We start from the raw sequence: 26,216 nt of genomic DNA on the forward strand, positions 1-26,216 counted from the left end.
TTTCCATATAGGGAAGACTGAGGCAGAAGAGGAGGTCTGAGGGCAGAGTATCAGGAGCTCTGGATTACAGCTGTGATGTTAATTACCCAACCAAATGTAGATTTCAATTAGGCCGTTGAACATGATCTTAGGAGTTCAGAGGTGCTGTGCAAGCAGGCTAAAGATAGAAATTTGAAAGTCGGCAGATACACTTAAAGCTATGAGACTAGCTGAGAAAACCAAGGGAGTAAATAGAGACAAAAAAGAGAAGAGGTCTGAGGCCCGAGTGTTGGGTGTCTTCCCCTCCATTAAGAGGGCACTTCTATGTTCCCAAGTAAGAGAGATATACATAATGTCCTGGAAACCAACACAAGTGTTTTAAGGAGAAAGGAATGATCAGTTCTGACCAATGATGCTGATAGATCCCAGAAGACGTAGGCAGAGAATCAGTCGTTGAGTTTTATAACATGGACGTCCTTGTAGACTTCGCATAGGCCATCTCAGTGGAGTAGTGGAGGCGAAGCCCTGATTGCAGTGGTTGGAGAGGTGTCGTGAGATCTAATAGCAGCAGTTTCAAGAGAGACCAGGAGGTGAGAAACTGCGGGGCACAGGCGTAGACTGCTCTTCTGTTGTCCGTAAGGGAGACATCTCTAAAAGGGAGCAGAGAAAGGGGGCAGAAGCTGAAATGTCACAGTTGAAGGGAGTTTTTGTTTTTTAGGATGAAAAAAATTCAGAAAAGGAAGAAAAAGCAATGATGCAGGAGAGAGAGAGTAAAGAATCCTTTTCCAGGGGGTAGAGTGCTCCCCGAGTAGGACAAGGAATGAGCCCTCCTGTGGGTTGTAGGTGGGGTACATACCAGCAGGGAAGGTGGAAAGGAGAGGTCGTTGGATGTGGCAGTGATAGTATGTGGGAGAGATGCTCTGCCAAGTGCTTCTATTTTCTGAGTCTTAGGAAATAGGTCATTGGCAGAGAGTGACATGAGGGAGGAGGTGTGAGAGGATTGAAGAAAGGGGAAGGTATGAAATAGTCTTCAAGGAGAATTAGGAGAATTGGTGGACTAGGGAAATGAGGTCTGATGACTCAGAAGCCCTTTGATGTTAATGAGCATGAATTCAATCTGTGGTGGTACCTTAAGCCTGGGATTCTAATGGGACCCTGAGGGAGGGAGGTGGGAAGAGGGTGGGAAGCGCTGGGATAGCAAGGAGGGTAGGACAAACACAAAGATGGTAGGTTCCATGGATTGTTAGGAGCTGAGGTATTACTGAAGTTGTGACACTGGACAGACTGAGCTTCCCAAATCAGAGGTGGTGATTAGAAATCCGGGGGAGGGAGGGCTTGAAGTTCTGGAAGACGTACAATTACTCGGAAAGGCGAGATCTAGATGTGATCGCAGGAGTGAGTGGCAGAGTAGGGTGTGTTTTACTAAAGAGTGTATTTGGTTAAGCTGTCACACTTTTCTCACATTTTCAACCCTGTTGTAGTTGAAGCCACCTCAGTAAATTGTCCAAAACTTTATTTGTTTTAGTTTTCAAATGAAACGGAATGAAATCTTTGTTCACTGGCAGCCCATAGGCCATGACTGACCCATGGTGACTCACGGATGCCCTGTCTGCAGCCTGCCCACAGACGCATGACTAGGACATTCGATGAGACTCCCTGATAGGAAAGGACAGCTTTGTATCCCCGGTAAAGATTAGCATACATACTTGGGGTTGATGAAGTATACTTGAGTAATTTCTGTAAAGCTAATGGTTTAAGAAGGGCTATTTTATTGATTCTAACCAAATAGCAGATTACTGTATTTCCCTTTGTGGTTGCCATGTGCATTCTGCAAATTAGCCTTCTTCTAAGGACACCCCATGAGGCAAAGAATTTGAAAACCATGTACCCAAAAAACCTAAATCAGAACCCTTAATTTGAATGGTCCCCTCCCCCCAGCAATTGAGTTAACTGGGGGAAAAAAAAAAGACAAAAACAAAAAAAAACTTTAAGAATATAAGCTCAATTATCTCATTGAAAAAAAAATTTAAAAGATGAAGAATTATCCAAAATTCCAAGTGAGGTCAAAGTGTGAGTCAAAATTTGGCTTACACTGTCTGTGTTAACTATAGAGCTGAAGGGTAAAAATAGTAGTTAAGAAAGAACCAGATCCAAACTCTTCAAGAAGGATTATTCTAGTGGTGCCTGGGTGGTGTAGTCAGTCAAGCACTGGACTCTCAATTTCGGCTCAGGTCTGTGATCTCAGGGCTGTGGGTTCAAACCCCACGTTCCTCCTTCCTCTGCTCTTCTCCCCGGCTCCCAACTTGCTCTCTCTCTCAAATAAATAGATAAATAAAATCTTAAAAAAAAAAAAAAAGATTGTACTAATCATGCTTCAGACAATTTGGGTGACACAGAGCAGGCATCTGACTTGTTAAATGAAGGCATGAATGCCTTAGTCTGGAAAATGAAATGCTATACCTTAGGAAAGTCTGTTAGCAAGGGTTTCATTAGCCAGAAACCATACCCAAACCCCAAATCTTCTTTCCTGAACTTTCTACTTAATCAAGGATTCTCCTTTTGCTGCCTTTATAGGAAGTGGGGGATTAAAGAGGTTCTGAACTGGCCAGGATAATTCATTTTAATAATCTTCATGATGATACATGGGAGCTATTAAAGGGCATTTTTCGTCTGCTCATTTTAATGGTCTGAGATAAACTGAAATGAAGTCCTGTCCTTTGGTGCTGGCGAAGGCAGAGCAGAAGAGGATAAGTAAGACAGGACCCAAGAGCTCGGCCACTGGGGGCTGAATGTTTCTACACGCCATGCCATGGGTGGGTTTGCAAAGGGCTTGTCAGAACCCTGGAACAGTGTGACTAGGGCTGTGCCCAGCCTAAGGGGGAGCAAGGAACCCACTCAGCACATTAGAGGCCTCTCTGTCTTGAGGCAAACCTCTGAGAGGGGAGCAAACACTTGCCTATTTCCATAAGCCTATGCTTTGAAAGCAAATTCTGAATTGGTTTCAGAGGAAAAGAATATTCTCTTTAAAAAAAAATATTTTTTTTAATAGCTGAACAGGTTTTGAACATTAAAATGTTTTTTTTTTTTAAAGACTTTATTTATTTATTTGACAGAGAGAGATCACAAGTAGGCAGAGAGGCAGGCAGAGAGAGAGAGGGGGTAAGCAGGCTCCAAGCTGAGCAGAGAGCCCGCTGCGGGGCTTGATCCCAGGACCCTGGGATCATGACCTGAGCCAAAGGCAGAGGCTTTAACCCACTGAGCCACCCAGGTGCCCCTTAAAATGGTTTTTTAATGGCTAAACAGATGTAGAAATATTATGGGCTGATCCAACAGTACTCTTTCCCCATTTTCTTTCAAATGAACAACCCCAGACATCACCTTTTTCGTTTTACAAGAAGTCTTTCTGCAGAAAAGTTCAAGTGGATTTTCAGCTACCCAACCAATTACCTAAATTATCTTAATTCATAGGCGTGGAATGTATTCTCAAATGGTTTGGTGGTGGTGGTGGTGGTGTGTGTGAGAGAGAGAGAGAGAAGAGAGAGATTTTTAAGAGCATGTTAGTGCTCAGTCAATCTAAAGATGTATGTTTTAGGAGAGGCACAGAGCTAGCTTCCTTTCTGAGGAGGGGCAGGATTCATGCCTACAAAAGGAGCCTAATGGCCTGGAACACTAGAAGCACATTCTCAGGACATGCTGAGGTAACCAGTTCAAACTTGCCAAAGGATGCTTTTCCACTTGGCTCACAGCTACTCATTCATATTGGTTTTGACCATCCCACTTGTTTTATTTTTAATTCCCTATTCATTTTCAGGCCCTCCCATATAAGGTTAGCAAGAAATTGCTAATTCCAGAGCTGGCTGGCATTTGTGACACTGAACTAGAAGATTAAGTCAGGTTTTAGAAATCTGTTTTTTCATATTTTCCTCCATGCCCAGATTGACACACTGCAAATATTAATACTTAATTACAGAAAGGGGTAAGTTTTAAACCAATTTGGGGAAAGTTGGCTTTAAATTAATTTTCAGTGGTGCTTGGTAGACACTAAACAACTCTTTCAAGCAAAAATTAGCCTAGAAAAGTTACTTGAGGGGGAAAAAAATCTCCCATAGAGAAGAAGTCAAACAACGTATGTAGCTATTCTACCCTCAAGGAGGTGGAGGGTAACTCCCACTCCTTAACTCTGGGCGGCAGGGAGTGACTTCTGAAGAGTACAGTATGGAAAGGGGGTAAAGAGTGACTTTATGGTGGAAAAACCTGGCAAAACTGCCTCAGCGAGGCGACTAAGGTCAATGTCAACAGTGATGTCATGTTGATAGTATGTACCCTTGATAGGATGAAATGAAAATGGCACTTACCTCTGTGGTCTTCCTCCCCAAAACCCATATGCCCAATCTAATCATGAAAAAACATCAGACAAATACCAGTTGAGGGACATTATACAAAAAATGTGACCAGCACTCAAAACTATCAAGGTTTTCAGAAAACAGGGACCGTCTGAGAAATTGTCACAGCCAAGAGGAGCCCAAGGAGACATGACAACTAAGTCTAACATGGTGTCCTGGATGGGATCCTAGAATGAGAAAAGGACAGTAGGTAAAAAATAAAAAATAAACTAAGGAAATCTGTAAAACTTAGTTAATACTAATGTATCAATACTGCTTTATTGTGACAAAAACACCATACTAATGTAAGATGTAATCAGAGAAACAGAATATGGGGTATATGGGAATTCTCTGTACTCTATATTTAAGTTTCCTATAAATCTATAGCTTTTCTAAAAATAAAATCTATTAAAAAATTACTTGAATGAAAGGTAAACACGCCTCTCTCACACAGCCTGATGCAAAGTCTCATCACGAATTGGGCAGTCCTGGGCAGTTGGAACCCTGTAAATACGGACTCCACCGTTCGGACAATGCTGTATAGAGAAGCGTGTTCCCAAGATCCCAGCTTCCCCACTCTGGGTCCTTCCCCCTCATAGAGATGAGCGCTAGTGCTAACCTAGTGCTGTGATAAATATTTAGCTCATTAACCGCCCTTCACCTTCACAGCAGCCAACACTATGAAGTAGGCAGGTGATGTTATTATTATTCTTTTATCCAGGCAGAAAAATGCCTCCTAGACAACAGAAGGGCCCAAGATCACCCTCCCTGGGAGGGCGGAGCTGGGATCAAAAAATCCAGACTGTCTGGGCCCCAGGACCAGTGTTCTTGTACCTCTCTCACTGGTGTACTCCTCAATCCCCTTCACACCTTCTTTCCAGGCATTCAGGGGCTCCTACTCTCATCAACAGGAATTCTCCTTAGTGTGCGAAGGGCCAAATTTATGATGGCCCATGGTATCGGCTGTACTGTGTAGACTCGGTAGAAAGATAATGGAGGCTGGGCAGGTGCGGGGAGCTGGGTGGGAAAGCACCACTCTCTGAAGTAACGCCTGGTTTCTAATTACAGCATTGGCCCCGATCCCATACTCACATCCCCAAGGGACTTGCAGTGCTCCTGAATTCCATCCTATAGTCAAGCCCTAAACCAAAGTGTGGTACCCATGTGATATTTTGGAACCAATCCAACCTTCGGGCATTTTCAAGTGGTTTCTCTAATGAGCACCAATAAACCCACAGGTGTGCCTGAAGCAGGACTTGTGAAGCTGAGCGTACTTTCCCAACCCTGTGTTTCAGAAAGGATGACTCCCTTTTATTTACAAAATAAGATGAAATTGTATGTGCCAGCCCAAACGAAGAGAAGTGGGCTCTCTTTCATGTTTGAAAAAGATGTACGTAAGACTTTGAGAAAGTAATTTGAAACGGCAGCTTCCCAAACTCTGCCCTTTTCCGTACATTTCCTTAAATGGGTAAAAAGTTCACAATTTAATAAAGACCCTTGGAAAGGCTAGTCGAAGAATAGACCCATTCAGTAACTTCATAAATATAGGGAGCTAAATGTAAAATATTCCATCATGACTTCCTGCTGGAAAAGTCAAAGCTGGTTTAGGTCACTCGGAGGGGAGATAGCTGTTTGTTTTTTTAGTTCCCTGCGGCATGGTGTGGTGACAAGGCTTCTTTTTTTTCCCTTGGGTTATCTGTTTTCAAATGTTTCAAAGTGGACTTGTGCTGCTCTTATCCTAAGAGAAGTAAACAAGACAAGATCATATATATATGTATAGTCAGAAGGGTCAGATTGTTGTTTTGACAGGAAGACAGGAAATGGCTCACCTGGAAAATCACGATGTGAGCGTGCCCAGGAGTGGCTCTTCCTGTGACTGACCAGGCATCACCAGTTTGAGGGAGATTTCTTCTGGGAGCGCAGCAGGACTCTGGGGAATTCCTCTAACCACTGCCGATGGGTTGAAGATCTGGCAGAGGGTTTGATGAGTCTGGTTTCACAGAATTAACAAATAATTTGCAGACGATTCAGTAAAACAAAATAAAACAAAACACACTGCCAAGGTTGGAAGACAGATCAATGTAAGGAACTGATCCTAACCAATCTGGAAGAAAAGAATGAGGGTAAGTCAATTACCTCCCAAAACTAAGGCTTTCATTCTGAAGCTGGTGTGTTCATTTCTTTTTCATCTCTGCTCAGGAAAGAACAGGGAGAAAAAAAATCAACTTAGGTTTACATGTGAGGGACTTATATTGGTCCAGTCGAGTCCAGCTTTTTCTCTTCTGTAGCATCATGATTTAGGGGATTAGAGTCAGCTCCAAAGTGGACTGATGTGATCCCAAGCCAGGGGTTCACAAACTTTCTCTTAAAAGGCCAGATTGTAAATACTTGAGGATCGACAGACACTATGGTGTCTGTTAGCAACCACAGAACTCTGGTGTGGTGCAGGAGTCGCCATGGATAAAATTTCTGGGAAAGAGTTTGTGTTCTAATAAAACTTCCCAGAAACACCTGGTGGATAGGATTTGGCCCCCAGCCCTAATTTGCTGACTGCTGGTCTAAGCCAATCAGATTTCCCACCCCTCTTGCCAGTGATTAAGGTACCCAGGCTTAATCCAATCTGCATACACTAGGGATATGCATACACTACTGCATACACTACTTTCCTGGTGTACACACACTATATACACTACTTTCCTGGTGATAGTTAGTGATTGAGAGATAGGCAAAGGGGAAAGGGGAAAGGGAAGGGGAAAGCTTTTAGTTTGAAGTCTGGAGGAGAGGGGTTCGCTCTCTTCCCCCTACTTGAATAAGGAATCATATCGTCCTGATTGTTGCCAGCAACTAGTCTATGACTATGAAGGGACTCAGGATGACGGAAGGGAAAGATAGAACTTGGATCCTTGATGGTATCCCAGGACTACAGGGTGATTTAACCCTGTTTCCCCTCCAACCTTTGGATTTTCCAATTTTATGAGCTGATAAATTTGCTTATTATAAAGATCACTTTGCGTTGGGGTTTCTGTTACTTGCAGCTGAAAGCATCCTATCTGATGGAAAATTTTAAAATAAGTTTATGACTTTCAAAGGTTACAAATGCTAAAAAGAGTTAATACCTGTTTCTATAAAATTTCCTTTCCATCATTAAAAATAATGTGAAAAATAGGAAATGAAATAGCTCTTTTTAATTGTCTAGATTGATTAGTGTGGGTCTGCCAGAGGGCAGGAAATGTCATAAATGACACTTAATTTATGGACTATTTGGGTTGGAGGATACTTTCTCTGTGATTCAACCAAGAAGATAGAAGTAAGGGGCACTGAAGACCTGGATGAGGTCACTGAAGACCTTCGCCAGACCTTGAACACAAAGTGTCCACTCACACCCTTGGTCTTAAACATGGGTCTCTTCCTTACAGCATCTTCCAGCTCTAATGCACATCGAAAACTGGAATAATGAAGATAACCTAGAACCTTAGGCCTTAATGAAAAGAGTTTATCAAGAACAATAGTAATAAACATTTTTTTTTTTTTTTTTTGACAGAGAGAGATCACAAGCAGGCAGAGAGGCAGGCAGAGAGAGAGGAGGAAGCAGGTTCCCTGCTGAGCAGAGAGCCCGATGCGGGGCTCGATCCCAGGACACTGAGATCATGACCTGAGCCGAAGGCAGCGGCTTAACCCACTGAGCCACCCAGGCGCCCCGAACAATAGTAATAAATAACCACCTGTACCATGCAAAAAAAAGTACTTTTCATAAACAGCATCTTGTTTAGAAGTTTCATATTCCTTATGCCATTCTTATGATAGCTATAGACCATTGTTCTATATTCATTGTAGTCTCTCTTAGTTGTGTGAATGTATAGCTTTGGCGAGTTACCCAATTACTTTTCTAAAACAAGGGAACTTAAGTTTTAGAATTGTTTTTCTTCAAAGCAGGTCCAATCTGTATAGTATTAATGTAGTTAGTCATCTTCCTAACATTGTTGAGGGGTAATTTAGATTAGATAATGTTTCTCATCACATTAATATTTAAAATGAGCTACAGAAAGGTAAGTGAATTCAGTGCTGCAAAACTAAGTACTAATCACACATTACTCATTCGTTAAAAAAAGATATTACTGAGGGCGTACTGAGAGCCATGCAGTGAGGGTTCAAGACTTTGTTATAGCATAGAGTGAAGACTGTTCTGGAGCTAACGTTATGGAAGGAGAGACAGATAGTAAGGATGAGTGTATAATGTGGGGTGGAGAGAAGGGGTAAGACACACAAAGCAGGGTCAGGCAGAGATGCCAAGTGGGCAAACGTGGGAGGTGGCATCAGATCGTGGTCATTTTCTTTTCTTTTTTTCCTAATATTTTATATATTTATTTGTATGTGAGAGAGAAAGCACAAGTAGGGGGAGCAGCAGGCAGAGGGAGAAGCAGGCTCCCTGACGAGCAAGGAGCCTGACGTGGGACCCAATTTGAAGACCCTAGAATCATGACCTGAGTCGAAGGCAGACAATCAATGGACTGAGCCACCCTGGCGCCCCTGGTCATTCATGGTCATTTTCACCCTCAGGTGGGACTGGCTCCAAGACGGAGCATGCTTCCTTGTTTGAGAAACAGCGGAGGGGCTGGTGTGATGGGAGCCGAGACTGATGGGAGCATCGTGTATGACCATAGAGGCCCCATATGGACACTGGGTTTATTCTGAGAAAGATGGCAATTTTTGAGTGTCACAAACCTGCATATTGCTTGACAAACCTAAGTATCGCTGCAATACCAAGACAGCAAAACTGATGAATCCCTACTCTTTATTAAGCTAATGTAGAGTTGGAACATGTAGTTGAATGGCCATTGATGACACAGAAACAAGGGATTAATTCATTGTTCTTTTCCAGTACAATGGAACAGTACAGTTTGCTGTAGCACTCCACGATCATATCTTTCATTTGGTCCCATCTGCCTAAGGAAGCGTGTTTCTGTAACCCCGGTCTTATCCTTTCCACAGAGATTACATAAAGTGGAGTCATATGACTCATGAAGTGCCTACCACCGCGTCTGGCTCAGAGGAGAGGCTCAAAGAAATCCATTGAACAAGTAAGCAAAAGAATGAGCGCAGCAAAATATTGTGATAAAGGATTCTCTTTAAAAATTATCTCAATAAAATAAAGTCATTGGGCGCCTGGGTGGCTCAGTGGGTTAAAGCCGCTGCCTTCGGCTCAGGTCATGATCCCAGGGTCCTGGAATCGAGTCCCACATCGGGCTCTCTGCTCAGCGGGGAGCCTGCTTCCCTTCCTTTCTCTCTGCCTGCCTCTCTGCCTACTTGTGATCTGTCTGTCAAATAGATAAATAAAATCTTTAAAAAAAAAATAATAAGGATGAATACCCAAGTTTTGTAGCAACATGGACGGGACTGGAAGAGATGATGCTGAGTGAAATAAGTCAAGCAGAGAGAGTCAATTATCATATGGTTTCACTTATTTGTGGAGCATAACAAATAGCATGGAGGACAAGGGGAGATGGAGAGGAGAAGGGAGTTGAGGGAAACTGGAAGGGGAGGTGAACCATGAGAGACGATGGACTCTGAAAAACGATCTGAGAATTTTGAAGGGGTGGGGGGTGGGAGGTTGGGGGCACCAGGTGGTGGGTATTGTAGAGGGCACGGATTGCATGGAGCACTGGGTGTGGTGCAAAAATAATGAATACTGTTATGCTGAAAAAAAATAAAAAAAAATTAAAAATAAAAAAAAATTATCTCAATAAAATAAAGTCATCAGACTTTAATATGAAGAGGTCAGTCTAGGGTCACGGGAAAGACAGATCACAAGCACTTCTTTCCTGTTTCTTGTGTCCTATTGTTTTCTTTAAAAAGATCTAAGCATAAAATCAAACTCTGCATTGCAATGACAGTTCTTGAGGATAAATTCCATTTGTAGGTGATTACAACACCTGAAGATTTCAAGCGTGTTCTGGGAAAGCAATTTAAAATACTTTTTTTTTTTTTTGACACTTAACAAATGCTCACTACTTTGCTTCTCATAAATGCCCTTCACATATCGCAATGTGAATAAGTAGGAAAATGAGAAAAAACACACAAAACAAAAAACGGGGAACTTCCCAAATTTTTGGCACAAGGTGAAATTTAAAGTCAGAGCAAGGAACTGATATCCTATTTCTGGGCCTCCAGTTTATGAGATTTTATTAATATAAAAATGGTATTTGCCAATAGCAATGCAGGGTCAGAAAATGTTAGATAACACATAAGATAAGATACATGCTGGGTAAAAATGTAAGAGCAAAACAAAAAATTATTAAGAGTCATTCAATGACTCTTCATTCAATGACATTCATTCAAAAAATTATTAAGAGTCAATTCAAAAAAATGTTTTCCCATCAGAAGTGATTTTATCTACTCACTTAGTTACAAGTGACCACTGTGAAGGAGGTGCTTAGTGAGATGTCCATTTAAAAAGGAGAGATGGGGCGCCTGGGTGGTTCAGTTGGTTAAGCATCTGCCTTTGGCTCATGATCCTGGGGTCATGATCCTGGGGTCCTGGGATCTAGCCCTGCACTGGGGAGTCTGTTTCTCCCTCTCCCTCTGCTGCTTCCCCTGTTGGTGCTCTCTCTATTTGACACACTTTATTTATGTGTGTCAAATAAATAAATAAAATTTAAAAATAAAATAAAATAAGAAAGACAGAGAAGGCCTTGGACCTGGGCTACCCAACATGATAGCCCTAGGCTCATGTGGCTATTTACACTTAAATAAAATAAAATTAATTAAATTTTTCACTCCTCATTCACACTAACCACATTTCAGAGACTCAATAGACCCACGTGGTTAGTGGCTATCCCGTTAGGAAGCACAAATATAGAACGTCTCCATCACTGTAGACATTGCCACTGGGTAGCGTTGCCTTAGGAAGCACAGACAAGGGAGTCACGCTGATAGAATTTTTAGTTAAGGTGGGAGGTGGGCAGGCAAGGTACTCTGGAAAGGGAATAACAGATCACACTAGGATGGCTCTCTGGGAGGGTAAATGAGTTTATTTATTTTTTAAAGATTTTATTTATTTACTTGATAGAGATCACAAGTAGACAGAGAGGCAGGCAGAGAGCCTGATGTGGGGCTCGATTCCAGGACCCTGAGACCATGACCTGAGCCGAAGGCAGAGACTTAACCCACTTAGCCACCCAGCCGCCCCGGTAAATGGGCTTAAAGACGAGAGATGCATTAGTAGTTTTTGTGGATGTTCAAGAAAGTTACTGAAGTTCCATACCAGGGATTATTTTAAAGTTTCATTACCTTAGAACCAGAGGTAATATTTTGTTATGCATAGAGAACTTGCTTAGGAGAGAAGAACAGGTAGGGGAAAACATGCTAAGAGTAATAGCCTGCAAAGATTGGTGCGGTAAGCAGTGTTTTCCAAAATGATTGTAAATTACCTGGAGAACATAATACATGGTTTAATCTTCCAGAAGGAATTTCGCTGAGGTTTGTGCTAAATGTCAAATCAGTGCAGCAAAAAGAAACATTCCGGAAAAGTTCTCAAGAACTGGAGTAAGCAGAAAGGTAAAATGTGAAGTTCAGTGAAAACTGGTGTTAATTATTATATTTAAGGAAAAATAATCCAAATTAGAATAACTAAATGTTGGGGCACCTGGATGGCGCAGTCAGTTGGACGTCCAAGTCTTGGTTTGGGCTCAGATCGTGATCTCAGGATTGTGGGACTGAGCCCAGAATCAGGCTCTGTGCTCAGCATGGAGCCTGCTTGAGTTTCTCTCTCTCTTTCCTTTTGCCTCTCCCCACCCTCTTCATGCTCACTCTCTCTCACTCTCTCCAATAAATAAATCTTAAAAAAATAAAATAAAATAAAATAAAATAAAATAAAAAAGAATAACTAAATGATGGTATCTGAATTACCAGCCTCACATCAAGGACAAAATCAAGAATTCATGTAGACTCATCCTTTTGTTCTCTTTTACTGCTGATGGCTAAAAGGATCCCCTCTTGGCAAACAAAGTAAGGAAAAGATTTCCTTCCTCTGGATGAATGCAGACAAGTGTGCATGGCTTGGCAAACAGGGCTCTTTGAAGGATTTCAGTCTCTACTTTTCCTGATCCCTGTGCACCTCCTCTCCTGGGTATCTCTGGGCTGGGCAGCAAGGTGACCAGCACAGGGCTCCCCACCCCAAACCATATGCTACCAGTGTGCAAGCTGGGCTACTTCCAAATGGAAGAAGTTTTATAACCTGGTCTCTCTTGGTCAAGACATACATGGGGAAGCTTGGAAACATTCTAAGGAAAGCAACCAAAACCTCACCAGGGTGGGATACTAGGTGAGTCTAAAAATGGATATTTCTGCTAGAAAGGCAAAGAGACATATAGATCAGGCTTATAAAGTCATAAGGGGTTGGGGAATGGTTGAAATCTACTCTTGTTTAGCAAATCCTATAGTATTAGAACCAGGAACAATTAAGAGGTCTTTTTAAGAAAATAAAGGAATGTCTGTCTTCTATAGCAGTTTAAAAACTTTTAGAAAATACAGCTATTTAAAAAAAAAAAAAACAGTTGGCTAATGTTATGGATAAAAATTCCATAATGTCTTAATAAGAAAATCTGAGGATATTTTGGATTGTTTTCCTAAACATTTTTTTTTTTAAAGATTTACTTTTATTCGACAGAGAGAGAGAAACCACAAGTAGGCAGAGAGGCAGGCAGAGAGAGAGGGGGAAGCAGGCTCCCTGCTGAGCAGAGAGCCCGATGTGGGGCTCGATCCCAGGACCCTGAGATCATGACCTGGGCGGAAGGCAGAGGCCCAACCCACTGAGCCACCCAGGAGCCCCTGTTTTCCTAAACATTTAAGTTAGTGTCATGAAGCAACCCGTTTTCTGTGAGATACAGCTTGGTTCTGGGTAAGGAGACGGTGACTAGAATCAGCACGGCACTTGATATGTTTTTACTACTTTGGTTCTGTCCGTGGTTCAGCGGGAAAATCAACATTGTGCTTGACTGGTTAGACAAGATCTGGTTCTGAAAGGAAGCTCATTAAATTAATTTTTATTAGTATAAATTTATAAAGTTAAGAATTCTTCAGAAAATTTCAAGAGGAAAGGAGCAGTCTGAGGATCACACTGGGACAGTGACTTCCAGGACGGGTTTTGTATCAGGCCCCGAAGGGTCAGAAGATTTAGAATTGCCCTTTCCTTAGAAAATACCGAATATAAGATTAAAACCTAACAAGCAAACCGACCAACAAAAGTCCAAAATTTTACTCAAAAGCCTTTTTATGAAGTTGTTCATTTTAATTCCAGTATAGTTAACACACAGTATATTAGTGTCAATATACGATGTAGTGATTCAACAATTCTATTCAAAAGATTTTTCTGTCTAGAGCTCAAGTAATATATATTCATGTTTGTGCACGTGTGTGTAGAATTTTTAATGTGTATAGAATTTTTAATGTAGGCACAATCCATGTTAAGTTTACCAAAGGCACATAAAATGTATCTGTTGCTACATAAACAATTCTGCTGTCAAACCAAGTAGCCATCCTCTGTTCTGGCTGAGATTTTCTAAATTACTTCCAAAGGTTTCATGAATAGAGGACCCCAAGATAAGACAGCAGCAAAGGCATTAGCAGCCTTGGCAATTAAAGTTTGTTTTGCTGAGTATTCATATAATAAACAGCATAACATCGAAACAATTGTCTAAATAATTCAGTGTATTATATATACTATATAAAGTCTATTCACCTAACATGGACAGATAATTGAGGGAATTATGTCATTTTGGTTTAAGTTCTCTGCATGGGTGCATTAATTCTCCTCCTGGATCTAAGCAGACATATTGAGGCTGTGGGAAATTTTTATGCTAGTGGGGAGTGTCTCTGGACTTCTCAGTGAGTATTGGTAGCTCTCTCCATGACTGCCATGGCCTGATGGTTCCACCTTGTAACCAAAGTCGGATCCAATCCACAGGCTTCCTGCAGAAGACCCACCCAGGAATGTTTGGGGATTTCTGTGTAACCTGGAGAGAACCACTAAATTCCGGAGCTCTTTCAGATTGTTCAGACTCAGATGAGGCCGAAAATAATTTCCAATTATTCTGAGGAGTTTAAGGACTAAGTTACTTAATAAGAGAGATCTTCTACAGGATTAAAGTATCAGACCAAGAGGAAAGCATCAAGACCTGGCTGGATGATACAAAAGGATGTTGCGTAAGACTCTGAAGTCATTGTCCACTGATGAATTACAAAAGGTAATGGGATCAGGAAAATGCACCCTAGTAAACCTGTCTGGCTGAGCTGCAGGAGAGGAGTCCCTTAGAATATAGTATATGTTATAAGATGAGGCTTTTTATTTTTTTTTTAAAGATCCAACTCACTTTTATTTTTTTTAAATGGAGAAGTGTGTGTTTATTCAGTGAGAGGTTTAATTTGTTTTTATCTTGTAGCTGAATAATTACTCTAAAGAGCAGTATTGGCAAGGATTGTGAGGGAACTTGAGTAACCTCGGAATGAGGATAATAATAGCACCTGCAGCAGAGGGTAGTGCTGACGAATGAGCTCCCTGCCCCCTGCAAGGCTCCCTGCGCGGAGCTGGGCACGTGCTGAATGTCCAACACAACCTCCCTGCCGGTGTCCTGGTTGTCAAAATTATTATTATGGGTTTTTATTTTTTAAAGATTTGTTTATTTATTTGAGAGAGAGAGAACAGGAGGAGGGGGGGAGGCAGAGGGAGAGAAACTCAAGCAGACTCCCCGCTGAGCATGGAATCCAGTGCGGGGCTCCATGCCATGACCTTGATATCACGACCTGAGCCTAAATCAAGAGGCCGTCACTTAACCAACTGCACCCCCCAGGCGCCCCACATCAGATGTTTAAAATGTGTCCAGAGGTTCCTATCTAAAGACAAAGAATTCAACCCTATATGCTATAGGGTTTTTCAGACTTTATAATTTAAGTTATTCAAGGTGGAAAAGTTCCAGGTTGAAATTAAGAAGCAGGTTTAGAAAATCTGTTTCATGGACTCATTTCTTCCTTTGGGACGGCATATGGGTGAGGATCTCTGATCTCAGGGTGGCCGCCTCTCCCTTCCAGCCTGTCTTGTCATGCCCACAGCCCTGGACCCCCACCAGTGCAATCCAGGGGAGAACTTTCCCTGTGTGGACTCCTTCACCTCTCATTCAACCCCAGATATCTGTAGATCAAGGGTTAGTGTGGCCAAGGAACTGTGGGCAGCGCATTTACTCTTAAGAATTAGACATTTCACAGTTGGGTGGGTGACCACATTTCAGACTAAGGGAACACAGCAGCTGGCACCCCCCTAAGTGTACCGAAGTTCCCAGATCTTCCACCCTGTCATTTCCTCTGTGTTCCGAGCATGTGTCCCCCTTCTCTCTGCTCTTCCCCATCTGTCGTATGGGTAAACAAAGGCTAGATTAGAATGTTTCCGTCTTCAATAACTACACCCAAAAAAGAGGCCCATGAAATCATGCTTTGTGTGGAGCTGTTCATTTCCTACAGCATTCCCTGCCTAGGTGTACCACCAGGCAGCCACAGGAAAAAAAGACCATCTGCCCTTAAAAATGAAAAGACAGGGGCGCCTGGGTGGCTCAGTGGGTTAAAGCCTCTGCCTTTGGCTCAGGTCATGATCCCAGGGTCCTGGGATCGAGCCCCACATCGGGCTCTCAGCTCAGTGGGGAGCCTGCTTCCCCCTCTCTCTCTGCCTGCTTCTCTGCCTACTTGTGATCTCTCTCTGTCAAATAAATAAATAAAATCTTAAAAAAAAAAAAAATGAAAAGACATTCCTTGGGCTATGGCCTGGCTTCTCCTGCTCCCTGAGAGCGAGCTGTGGGAATGCTATATATGTTTCTGCATAAAATGGAAGCCTGCCACTTCAGCCGGAGTGCTTGCTTCAGAGAACATTATTTTCTGGAGTCTGGCCAACCTTCGAGAATTTACCCAGATGGCCCAGGAAACACTGAACTACTTCCATTTATGGACATTTTCCTTTAGCAATTAAGAACAAAGGGGAGTTGTTTTTTTAAGGGTTTCCCCCCCCTTGATTGCTGTATTTACATTTAAAATTTATCTGCACATGCTGACACCATGAGAACTTTCTGGGAAGACACGGGACAGGGAATCGAGTCCCATAGTCCGGTCTGTTGCCGGCATGTGAACAGCTAGTGCTTCAGTTTTATCATAAGTGAGTTTGAAAGTGGGTGACGTGCCAGACATTCCTTCGGAAAGTGAGCTAAGGTAATGATGGAACTCAAGGCAAAAATCAACATGTCACTTGCAATTCTATTTGGGAGGTTGGGGGTGGAGAGATGACGGTTCCATGGAGGGATTTACAGAGCACTGTAAAAAGAAAAGTCCCCTGGGTGATGACTGAGCTGCAGATAAAACAATGGACCTGGGGACTTCCAGGGCCTCAGCCTTCCCAGCCACGTCCCCAGGAAGTGCCCCAGCACCTTCTCCAAGCTCTGCAGCTGGAGGCTTCTGGATGGACGGGCCCTTTGTTGGGGGGCTGGGGGGGGCTGTGGGCAGAGGTGGCGAGATAAGGACAATCCAAGTGCTCACTTCCTAGAACAAAAGTCCAGCTGGGGGTTGAAATATGTGCCCCCCAAGTAAACATTTCATTTTACCTCTTACGAAAGGTAAGAGATGCCCCAACCAGACAGGTTTCCAGCAAGAGGGATCCCCCAGCACTCTTAGGTGGTGTTTCTGCCTGAAAGCTCTTTAGAGCTTATGAAAACCAGTGGGGTGTTAGGGCTGGGCTCTGCTGCGACTTTGCTGCAACGTGTGCGGATAGTGGTGTGTTTCTAGTCCTGCGTCTGGGTTTGCACATTTGAACTGAATAGCATCTCACTTATCATATCGATTTTTTTGAGATTTTCTCTTATTTTTTTATACCAGTTTTATTGAGGTATAATTTATACACAGTCAGATTTGCCTACTTTAAGTGTACAGGTCGGCTGATTTTTTAAAAATTCGATTGCTTTTGACCATTATTATATATCAGAATATTTCTTTCATCCCCCACAATGAGCCTCAGGCCCCATTATGGTCGGTCCCCTGCCCCTGCCAACCACTGGTACGTTATTTCCTGGCAGTTTCACCTTTTCTAAGATTTCATATAAATGGAACTATTTAGAATTTGGTCCTTTGTTGTCTGGCTTCATTCACATAGCACAACGCCTTGAGACTCATCCGTGTTCTGTACGTGTCAGCAGTTCTTCCTTTCTTTCTTTCTTTTTAATATTTTATTTATTTATTTGACAGAGAGAGATCACAAGTAGGCAGAGAGGCAGGCAGAGAGAGAGGAGGAAGCAGGCTTCCTGCTGAGCAGAGAGCCCGATGCGGGGCTCGAACCCAGGACCTGGGATCATGACCTGAGCCGAAGGCAGCGGCTTAACCCACTGAGCCACCCAGGCGCCCCAGTTCTTTCTTTTTTATTGCTGAGCAGTACCTAATGATTTTTGTCTGGATTTGGAAAAGAAAGATTTATTTGGGTCACATGGTAAAGCAAATAGACTTTCACTAACCTTTTCGAAACGCATGTATTCACTGAAATTAATCAGAAGAATTCTTTAAACCCATCTTACCCTTCCATTTTCCCTGAAATATAAGATCTTCCTACCCCATATTTATTTATTTTTTTTTAAGATTTTATTTATTTATTTGACAGAGAGAGATCACTAGTAGACAGAAAGGCAGGCAGAGAGAGAGAGAGAGGGAAGCAGTCTCCCTGCTGAGCAGAGAGCCCGATGCGGGACTCGATCCCAGGACCCTGAGATCATGACCTGAGCCGAAGGCAGCGGCCTAACCCACTGAGCCACCCAGGCGCCCCTCCTACCCCATATTTAAAATGAAGTTCTAAATGCAAAAATCTTAAAACATTAGGTAGGAAGATCTGAAGGTGAAGGAAATTTCAAGATATGTAGCAAAAATACAGATTAATTAACAACTTCCAAGTAAATGTTGGCAATCAGGATAGGAACCTGGATTAGATCAAGAGTTTCATGGAAGTTTGAAATTATTATTGAATTGTCACGTAGTAGAAGGAAAAAACCCCCCATCTTTCTCACATGGTATTTGTTAGTAATTACAATAAGGGAAAACCCATGGTGCTTAGTGACAACAATAGCAAGAACAACTATTATGATTATTATAACTAACTCGTATAGTGCGTATTATAGGTTTGGTACTTCCCCTGAGTACTAGATAGGTCATTGATGCATTTAATCTTCCTAGCATCCCTACAGGGTAACTGTTCTATCCTTACTTCCATTTTATAGATGAAGAAATTGAGGCTTAGAGAAAACTAAATAAACTGTCTTGATGAGAGGGCAAGCCAGGATCTGGCTCAGGGAATTCAAGAACCTTCAAGAAGCTTGACTTTGGACCGGCAGAGCACTACAGAAAAATCCTCAAACTGGCAAAGGGGGTTGGTATTGTCCTTGAACAAGGTAGAGGAATAAGCCAGAGCTGGTTTCCCCAGCCTGAGCCGGACAGGTTGTTGAGAGGTTTGGAGAGACCCAGAGTAAGGTAATGAGAAGGGGAAGGAAAGGGGAAACACTGATGTGTAGCATTCCCATCAAAGAAGCTGCTGGTTGGCCTGGTGCCCCGGGCCCTGCTGCCTATTTTCTACCCTAGGTCCAGGTGACCTCTGGGGGGCCTTTCAGAGCTCACATGGTAGGAATATCCAAAATGCTCGTTCAGAGTCATTGTGACTTGGCTCTATCAATGTGGACCAAGAGTCCGCAATTTGGTTGCGTTATTGTGAATGTTGATGAAAAACCACAGGCTGCATAATCGAATTCATTTAGTATTGTGAATTTGTTTTTTTATGGGGCTTTTTCATCTGACCTATAATGTCTGGAACGATATTCCCGAGTTTTGAATCTTGGTTGCCACTTACTAAGCAGTGCGGCTTTGAGCACGTTATTTGACCATTCCATGTTTCTCTTTTCTCATCTTTGGAACGGGAAATTAATAGTACACCTATCCCATAGCATTGTTTCAAAGATAAACATTTTGTTATGTATAAAGGATTTACAACAGCAGTTACAAATAGTAGGTCTATATATGTGATCGCTTTTATTCCTATCACCATCCAAAAATGATGGCAGGTGAAAAATATGTATTTGTGTATCTATATAATAAGCTATAATAAGCTGCACTAAAATGAAGTTTACATTCAAGACTTTATTTTGCAGGGATCTGTTCCTTGCTCTTGCAGGATTCTGCAGGACTGCACAACACTGATGGGTAGACGTGCAAGGCTCAGGGACCCAGAGACATGACTTCAGTTACAATTACAATTACAATTACAGCCTCCACAACTCTACTAGTTACTAGATGGGAAAATTATAAATACCTGGTTTCCAGGAACTGAAACTGTAGCAGTAACTGAGTTTCGAGAGAGAAGAATTTTTATGTTATTTGTTTAAATCCTAAACAGAGTAGAAGAGAAGAGTGGAAACTTGAGATGAGAAAAATTGGAGTTTCCTTTCTAGTCCTCGTTTTTGTTGTTGCTGGAGATTTTAGAGTAGAGGTAGCCAGTTTGTAGTAAACTCCCCTCCACCCCCAACCACCCTGCAGTCCTTTGGTGCTGTATTCAGATCCTCATTATTCCTGAACACCTAGTTCATGGTCCACGTTTTGTAGAAAACCCTCCCTAGCTATCCCAGCCAGCCCATACAGTTCTCATTTACATGTATAAACTGAAATCCTTACACTTTTTTTTTTTTTTTTTTGACAGAGAGATCACAAGCAGGCAGAGAGGCAGGCAGAGAGAGAGGAGGAAGCAGGCTCCCCGAGAGAGCAGAGAGCCCCATGCGGGGCTCGATCCCAGGACTCCGAGATCATGACCTGAGCCGAAGGCAGCGGCTTAACCCACTGAGCCACCCAGGCGTCCCATCCTTACACTTTTTGATACATAATCATATACTATGTTGTCTTGTTTCTTGCCTTCTATTATCATCTATGGAACTTCTAGAGAACATTCATTCCTTCCGTCAGTGAACAGCAATTTTTAAAAAATATTTTATTTATTTATTTGAAAGACAGATCACAAGTAGGCAGAGAGGCAGACAGAGAGAGGGGGGAAACAGGCTCCCCGCTGAGCAGAGAACCCGACATGGGGCTTGATCCCAGGACCCTGGGACCATGACCTGAGGCTTGATCCCAGGACCCTGGGACCATGACCTAAGCCGAAGGCAGAGGCTTTAACCCACTGAGCCACCCAGGCACCCCAGTGAATAGCAAATTATTGGAAGTCTTTGCAGACCTTGAGGATGAAAAGTAGGAGAGGTGTTGTTTTGGACAGACTGAGCATATGTACTGAGTACGTATAAATCTCTGGTGATTTTTATTTAGTTAGTTAATTCATTTTTTTAAAGATTTTATTCATTCACTTATTTTAAAGAAAGAGAGAGAAAGCTTAAGCAGGGGAAAGAGCAGAGACAGAGGGAGTTTCTGACCTGAGCTGAAATCAAGAGTTGGTATCTTAACCCATGACTCCCCCTCTGGTAATTCTTAAGTCTCCAGTAGGAACCAAAGCCTTCTGACAGAGGCCTCCGCATTTGGCCATCAGCCTCCTTAGGGATGAAGACGATGTAGGATACAGCAAGTTTTGGTTTCCGGGATATCACTCCCTTCACTTAGCACAATGGACTTGGATGACACTCAAGGTGAGCCGTGTCAAACATTTTCTGTGGGCCCACAGAGGGCTGTCTGAGAAGAACGCTCGGAAATGTAAAAGGAATATGAAATCTGGGTCCTCCTTTTTACTCTATTCAACAGAACATGTCCTGAGCACTGACCTGGCGCCAGCGACCGCACCTCGCCTTGGTAGGGAGGCCAACCAATGAGCAGGTGACTTCGTGAGTTGCAGGCCCAGGTGATCAGGAAGTTAGGGGGTCCCAGGAGAGGAGCCCCCCCCCCCCCTGCCTCGTGCAGCCTGGTAATGGGGAAGGAAGGAAAGACGTGTTAGCAGAGCAGGTGGGGTGGGGGAGGGCGCTGCACTTCCCAGAGGGGCGAAGGGCAGGCCAGAGGGTGGCGAGCTCCCTGTTACGACTCTCCCACCGGCCTGTTCTCCTCTCAGCCTTTCCGACCAAAGCTGATCGGGGCTGCTGACTGGTTTCCGAATTGGCGCACCTGCGGCTGGGGCTCCCAGTTTGCGAAAGGGGCCGGCTGCCGCCTCCCCACCTCTGCGAATCGGGCCGCGGACCACCCCGGGAGAGAAGGAGGGCTGTGGGGAAGCGGCACATTCCTCCGGGCAGGATCCCCGGGCCGCAGCCTCCGCACCACACCCTTGGCCCGGGCCAGGTGTGCCACCTTCCTGCGGCGCGAGGGGGGGAGCCCGGCGGCTGCGGCGAGCGCCTGTGCGCCCGGGGTGTGCGGTGTGTGTTTGTCTGCCTCCAGAGGGCTGGGTCCTCCTTATTCACAGGTGAGTCACACCCTGAAACACAGGCTCTCTTCCTGTCAGGACTGAGTCAGGTAGAAGAGTCGATAAAACCACCTGATCAAGGGAAGGGAAGGCAGAGCGGAGCGCAGAGGACGGACTCCCGGCGGCGCGTGCGGCGACCCCTCCGCGGCGGACGGACGGCGCGGCCCGGCCATGCCCGCGCTCTGGCTGAGCGGCTGCCTCTGCCTGGCGCTCCTCCTGCCTGCAGCCCGGGCCACCTCCCGGAGGGAAGGTGAGTCGGCTTCCCCCTCCCCGGGAGCAAAGCTTGCAGCCCCGGGCGGGTGACTGGCCTTGCTCTGCAGACTCTGATGGCTGAGCGCACCTCTGAGGATTCCCTCTGTGTTCCAGAACCTCTTGGAAGCTCCCTCCTCCTTCCACATCTGGGGCTTCTCGCCAGATCGGGTTTAACATAAGACTAAGATTATATACGGCTGAGTTTCAAATGGGAAGCCAGTAGGCTGTGCCAAGCCAGGATTTTCCTTCCTTTTAAAAATGCACCTTCTTGATTGCGTTTTGGGTCAGTGGGCCCCTGTTTGATCAGGAATATCAGTAATATGTTGGCATATAAGTTATTTTCCTATAGTGTGTTTTCGTGGATGGGATTTGGGTGGGAATGTTTTCTGTGACAATGGACACCACAAAGATGGAAAAGGAGCCTCTTTAATAATCCTTCTGGAACTCCTGGTTCGTCTTTGGGAGGGAAACTGAGTCTTCGAAGTCTTGGCCATGCTTTACTTCTGCATAATGTTACTTCTGAGGGTATGCTCACACAATATTCATTCAACAGGCATTTATTGGGCACCTGTGTCATAGATCATTTGATTTTAGCTCGGCTGTCATGTCGTGAGAAGTTCAAATCACTCATGTAAACAAAACTTGCTGAGAACCTAGCAACCGTTTGCTAGAGGCATGTGTCAGCTATGACAACACCTAACGGGTGTTTTCCTTGTCACTTAGTTTTACCGATAATATCTGCTTGTCTCATTACCCTGAACTTTCATATTTATAATGATTGCTTCCTGCACCTAATGGCATTTCAGTACTCATTGCAATAGGTCTAAGAGTCATTTTCACCCATGTGAATGTGTGAACATGAGACAGTGTTCATGTAGACACAGAATTATCTTGGACTTTCCCTAAATAGCTGGCCTGAAATATGTTTGAATGGCATGGATAGTTCAGCATGTTTTTGAATGCACTGATACAGTCCCTACCCGCCCCCCCCCGGAATTAACCTCCAACCCATCAACCCTGACTACCCTGTTAAAAGTCATTTATGAAAATGGTCACGTGGTTAGGTTCCCTTAGAGCTAACCAAGCGAGAACCATCAGTAAGGAGAGTCTGCTCCTAAAAGTAAGGGGAGTCTCCAAATATTAGAATTCAAAGATACTACTTATGGATCAACTACTATATCCCTTGGCTTAAAATGCGAGAACACAGAAACGGATCTGCACAAAGCCACACACCAGCTATTGGCAGAGGTCCATCTTGCACTTGATCCGGGGGTTGTGAGGCTGGAGCTTCTGGGACCACATTGTAAAAGCAATAAGGGAGTTAGTACATATATTTTACATAATGGGTAATTATTGAAGCAATTTTCCCATTGGCTATAGTTGAGTATAGGTATGTTGCATTAGTATTAGATAACAGAAATACATAGGTAGGTTGGATCAATTGTTTAATGAATCCAGACTCAGGAGGGCAGAGCTTGGACTCGTACTTCTCCAGAATAGACAAGCTCTGAGTATTCCATCGAGACCAGTAGGTCAGAAGCTGTGTTCAGTCTCATTTCAGACTTTCCCCTTCCTTGGAGATGGACTGCTTGAGATATTAGGCTCTTTCCTCAAAGGGTTTCATAGAGCACCCAAGCTCTTCTGTTCACGTGATGCTGGGAGGCAGCGTAAGCTGGACTGAAGTGTGGGACTTGCTGCTTCCCAAAGTGACTGCCCCTGGCACCTTGTGGGCTGCACCGATGAGAGCCTAAAGCAATGACATTGCTTCCCAGTTGTTCTCTCGAAGGTGAAATTCTGGTGGTAGATATCATCAGCAAGACTTGCAGGGCAGGTCTCAGCTAAAGCACAGGCTTTAGAGTCAGCCTGACCTGGCTTCAAATTTTGGCTGACCCACTTACTCGTTTCTTCTTAGTAATCATTCAGGCTCCTCAGCTTCTTGGAATCATCTTCTTTGCCTGTTACCTGGGAGCCGTTGTACTGAGCAGCCTTGCAGAGTTGTTGAAAGGATGAGGAATTATTGTAAAGTGCCTTAAAAATGCCTGGAACCACATTTCTTTAAAAAGTCTGAAGCCGGGACGCCTGGGTGGCTCAGTTGGTTAAGTAGCTGCCTTCAGCTCAGGTCATGATCCCAGCGTCCTGGGATCGAGTCCCGCATCGGGCTCCTTGTTCTGTGGGGAGCCTGCTTCTCCCTCTGCCTCTGCCTGCCACTCTCTGCCTGTGCTCGCTCTCTCTCTCTCTCTCTCTCTGACAAATAAATAAATAAAATCTTAAAAAAAAAAAGTCTGAAGCCAACAGTGCAGGTAGAAATAGTGAACTTGGATCTGCAGAGAGCACTAAGCAAGAAAAGGACTTCCCTTCAGGAGCTCACTGCTGGTGTGATAGATTGTGGCACTTAGTTCCATTGATCTGGATCATGGTTCATATAGATCCCATGACTGGATAAGGGGCAAGAAGTAGATAGGAATGAGACTAGAAATCTAGCCAAGAACCTGGTTGAGGAGCCTTATGTACCTGGCGATGCAGTGAGGGTAGTGCCCCAGAGGTCAAGAAGAGTTGTGGATGGTTTATAACCAGGGGTGGGCATGGTCAGATGGTCAGATTCATGTCTTAGAAATGTCACTCCATCTTAGAAAATGGAGTTGAGCTAGGAGAGGGCCGCAGGTAGCCATTGCAATAATCCAATGAGAGGTGATGAAGGCTTTCATCGTGGTGGCGGAAACAACAAAGTGGAAACATGACAAGACATTTAGAAGGTAACATTGAAAGAATCTGGTGATCCGATGAGCATAGGTTAAGGATACAAGTAAGGGGAAATCATGAGAAATAAAGAAGAGTCCAGGGCGTGTGTGAGGCTTCAGGTGAGTATGGCTGGTTACACAGTGGATGCCACGAAAGGAAATGAGAACTGTAAGGGGAAGACCGGTTTTGGGAGCAAGGTTGGGTCATGGATGAAGAGGAAGGAGTGAGTTCCTGTGGACATCTGTTGAATCAGAGACACAACTGGAGATGCCCCACAGTCTTGGAGAAGTGCTGGAGCCATGATTTTGAAGTTTAGAACAGTTTGAAATATAAAATGAGGAGCCCAAGGGTGGAAAGCAAAGCCCTGACAACAGATGAGATTACCGGGACATCGAGCTAAGAGAAACCTCAACACTTACCAAGGAGATGGAACGACAGTGAAGGACAATAGGGAGGCATGAGCCTGGAGGTTAGAGGAGAACATTATTGAAGAGGAGTGTTTGGCTGGTCCAAGGAAGAGCTGCAACAATGTAGGTAGAATAAATGGTATTTAGATATAAAAATGTGAATACACAAAGAATGAGGACTAAAATGATACTGATGGGTTCAGCCATCAGGTGAGTTTTGAAGCAATCATTCTAGAATGATGAGCTCAGTCTCCAGGATGATTACAGAACACGAATCTGGATTTCTCCCATGGCCTGACATGGGAAGAGAGGTGCTGTAGGTAGTGGTAGGGACCCCTGGAAAGGTTTAGACTCTCTCATGGATTCTGTTACTTAAACTGGGGAAATGGTAGAGCACCATGCAAACACGTGCAGGTCTGGGTTCAAAGCCCAGCTCCGTCATTTCCCATTTGTGGAGTTTAGGCAAGCTCCTTCCCCTGCTATGCAAGTTCCTGATCTCTAAGATGAGGAAAATAAATTGTGTGATCATTACCTATAAGGCATTTTGCACAGTGCCTAGGAAGCACTTGCTACGTGTTCAATATTATTGATATAACTAATTGCCTTGCCGGTGCTGAATGTCAATATATTGCCTTCTGAGTTTTAAGGGGTAAAATTTTTGAAGAGATTCCTTTCATTAGCCCAAGAAAGGTGATGAGGAGCCCTTCTGCTCAGGCTGAAATGAATCCCAGGTTTTACCCAATGAAACAAATGGAATTCCTGACAAGGACCCCAAGCAGATTGGAATTCCAAAATTAGATTTTATAGCATTTTCTTGTCCTTGCCTTTGTTCAACCACCAGATCACGTCACATATAGATTCATCAAGTCAGTTGCTCTCAAGATCATACCCAGATATGAAAGGATCCCTACAGAAGCTGGTCTCTCACTTCTCACTAGGGGAATCTCCCCATCCCCCACCAAAAGCAGAGTTTGGCCAACCGTATTATGAAAACATTTAGCTGTGTAGATGCAGTGG

At 43.8% G+C, this 26,216-nt stretch overlaps 1 protein-coding gene across 6 annotated transcripts in view; it reads left to right on the forward strand.

The window, feature by feature from the left end:
- The first annotated feature begins 14,508 nt into the window (after window positions 1-14,508).
- The window catches only part of LAMC2 (laminin subunit gamma 2), a 64,869-nt gene continuing 53,161 nt past the window's right edge, over window positions 14,509-26,216 (forward strand). Inside the window, exons 1-4 of one of the 6 annotated variants that reach the window (XM_047705698.1) lie at window positions 14,509-14,602; window positions 20,901-21,043; window positions 21,156-21,227; window positions 21,457-22,051. In XM_047705698.1, the coding sequence (XP_047561654.1) occupies window positions 21,973-22,051 (79 nt within the window). In that variant the 5' untranslated portion in view covers window positions 14,509-14,602; window positions 20,901-21,043; window positions 21,156-21,227; window positions 21,457-21,972. Of the gene's footprint in view, window positions 14,603-20,818; window positions 21,044-21,155; window positions 21,236-21,401; window positions 22,052-26,216 lie in introns of those variants that run through there. The other 5 variants (XM_047705697.1, XM_047705694.1, XM_047705695.1 and 2 more) reach the window with 5 other exon arrangements.

Source organism: Lutra lutra, chromosome 15, assembly GCF_902655055.1.
Source record: "Lutra lutra chromosome 15, mLutLut1.2, whole genome shotgun sequence".
Taxonomy (NCBI): Eukaryota; Metazoa; Chordata; class Mammalia; order Carnivora; family Mustelidae; genus Lutra; species Lutra lutra.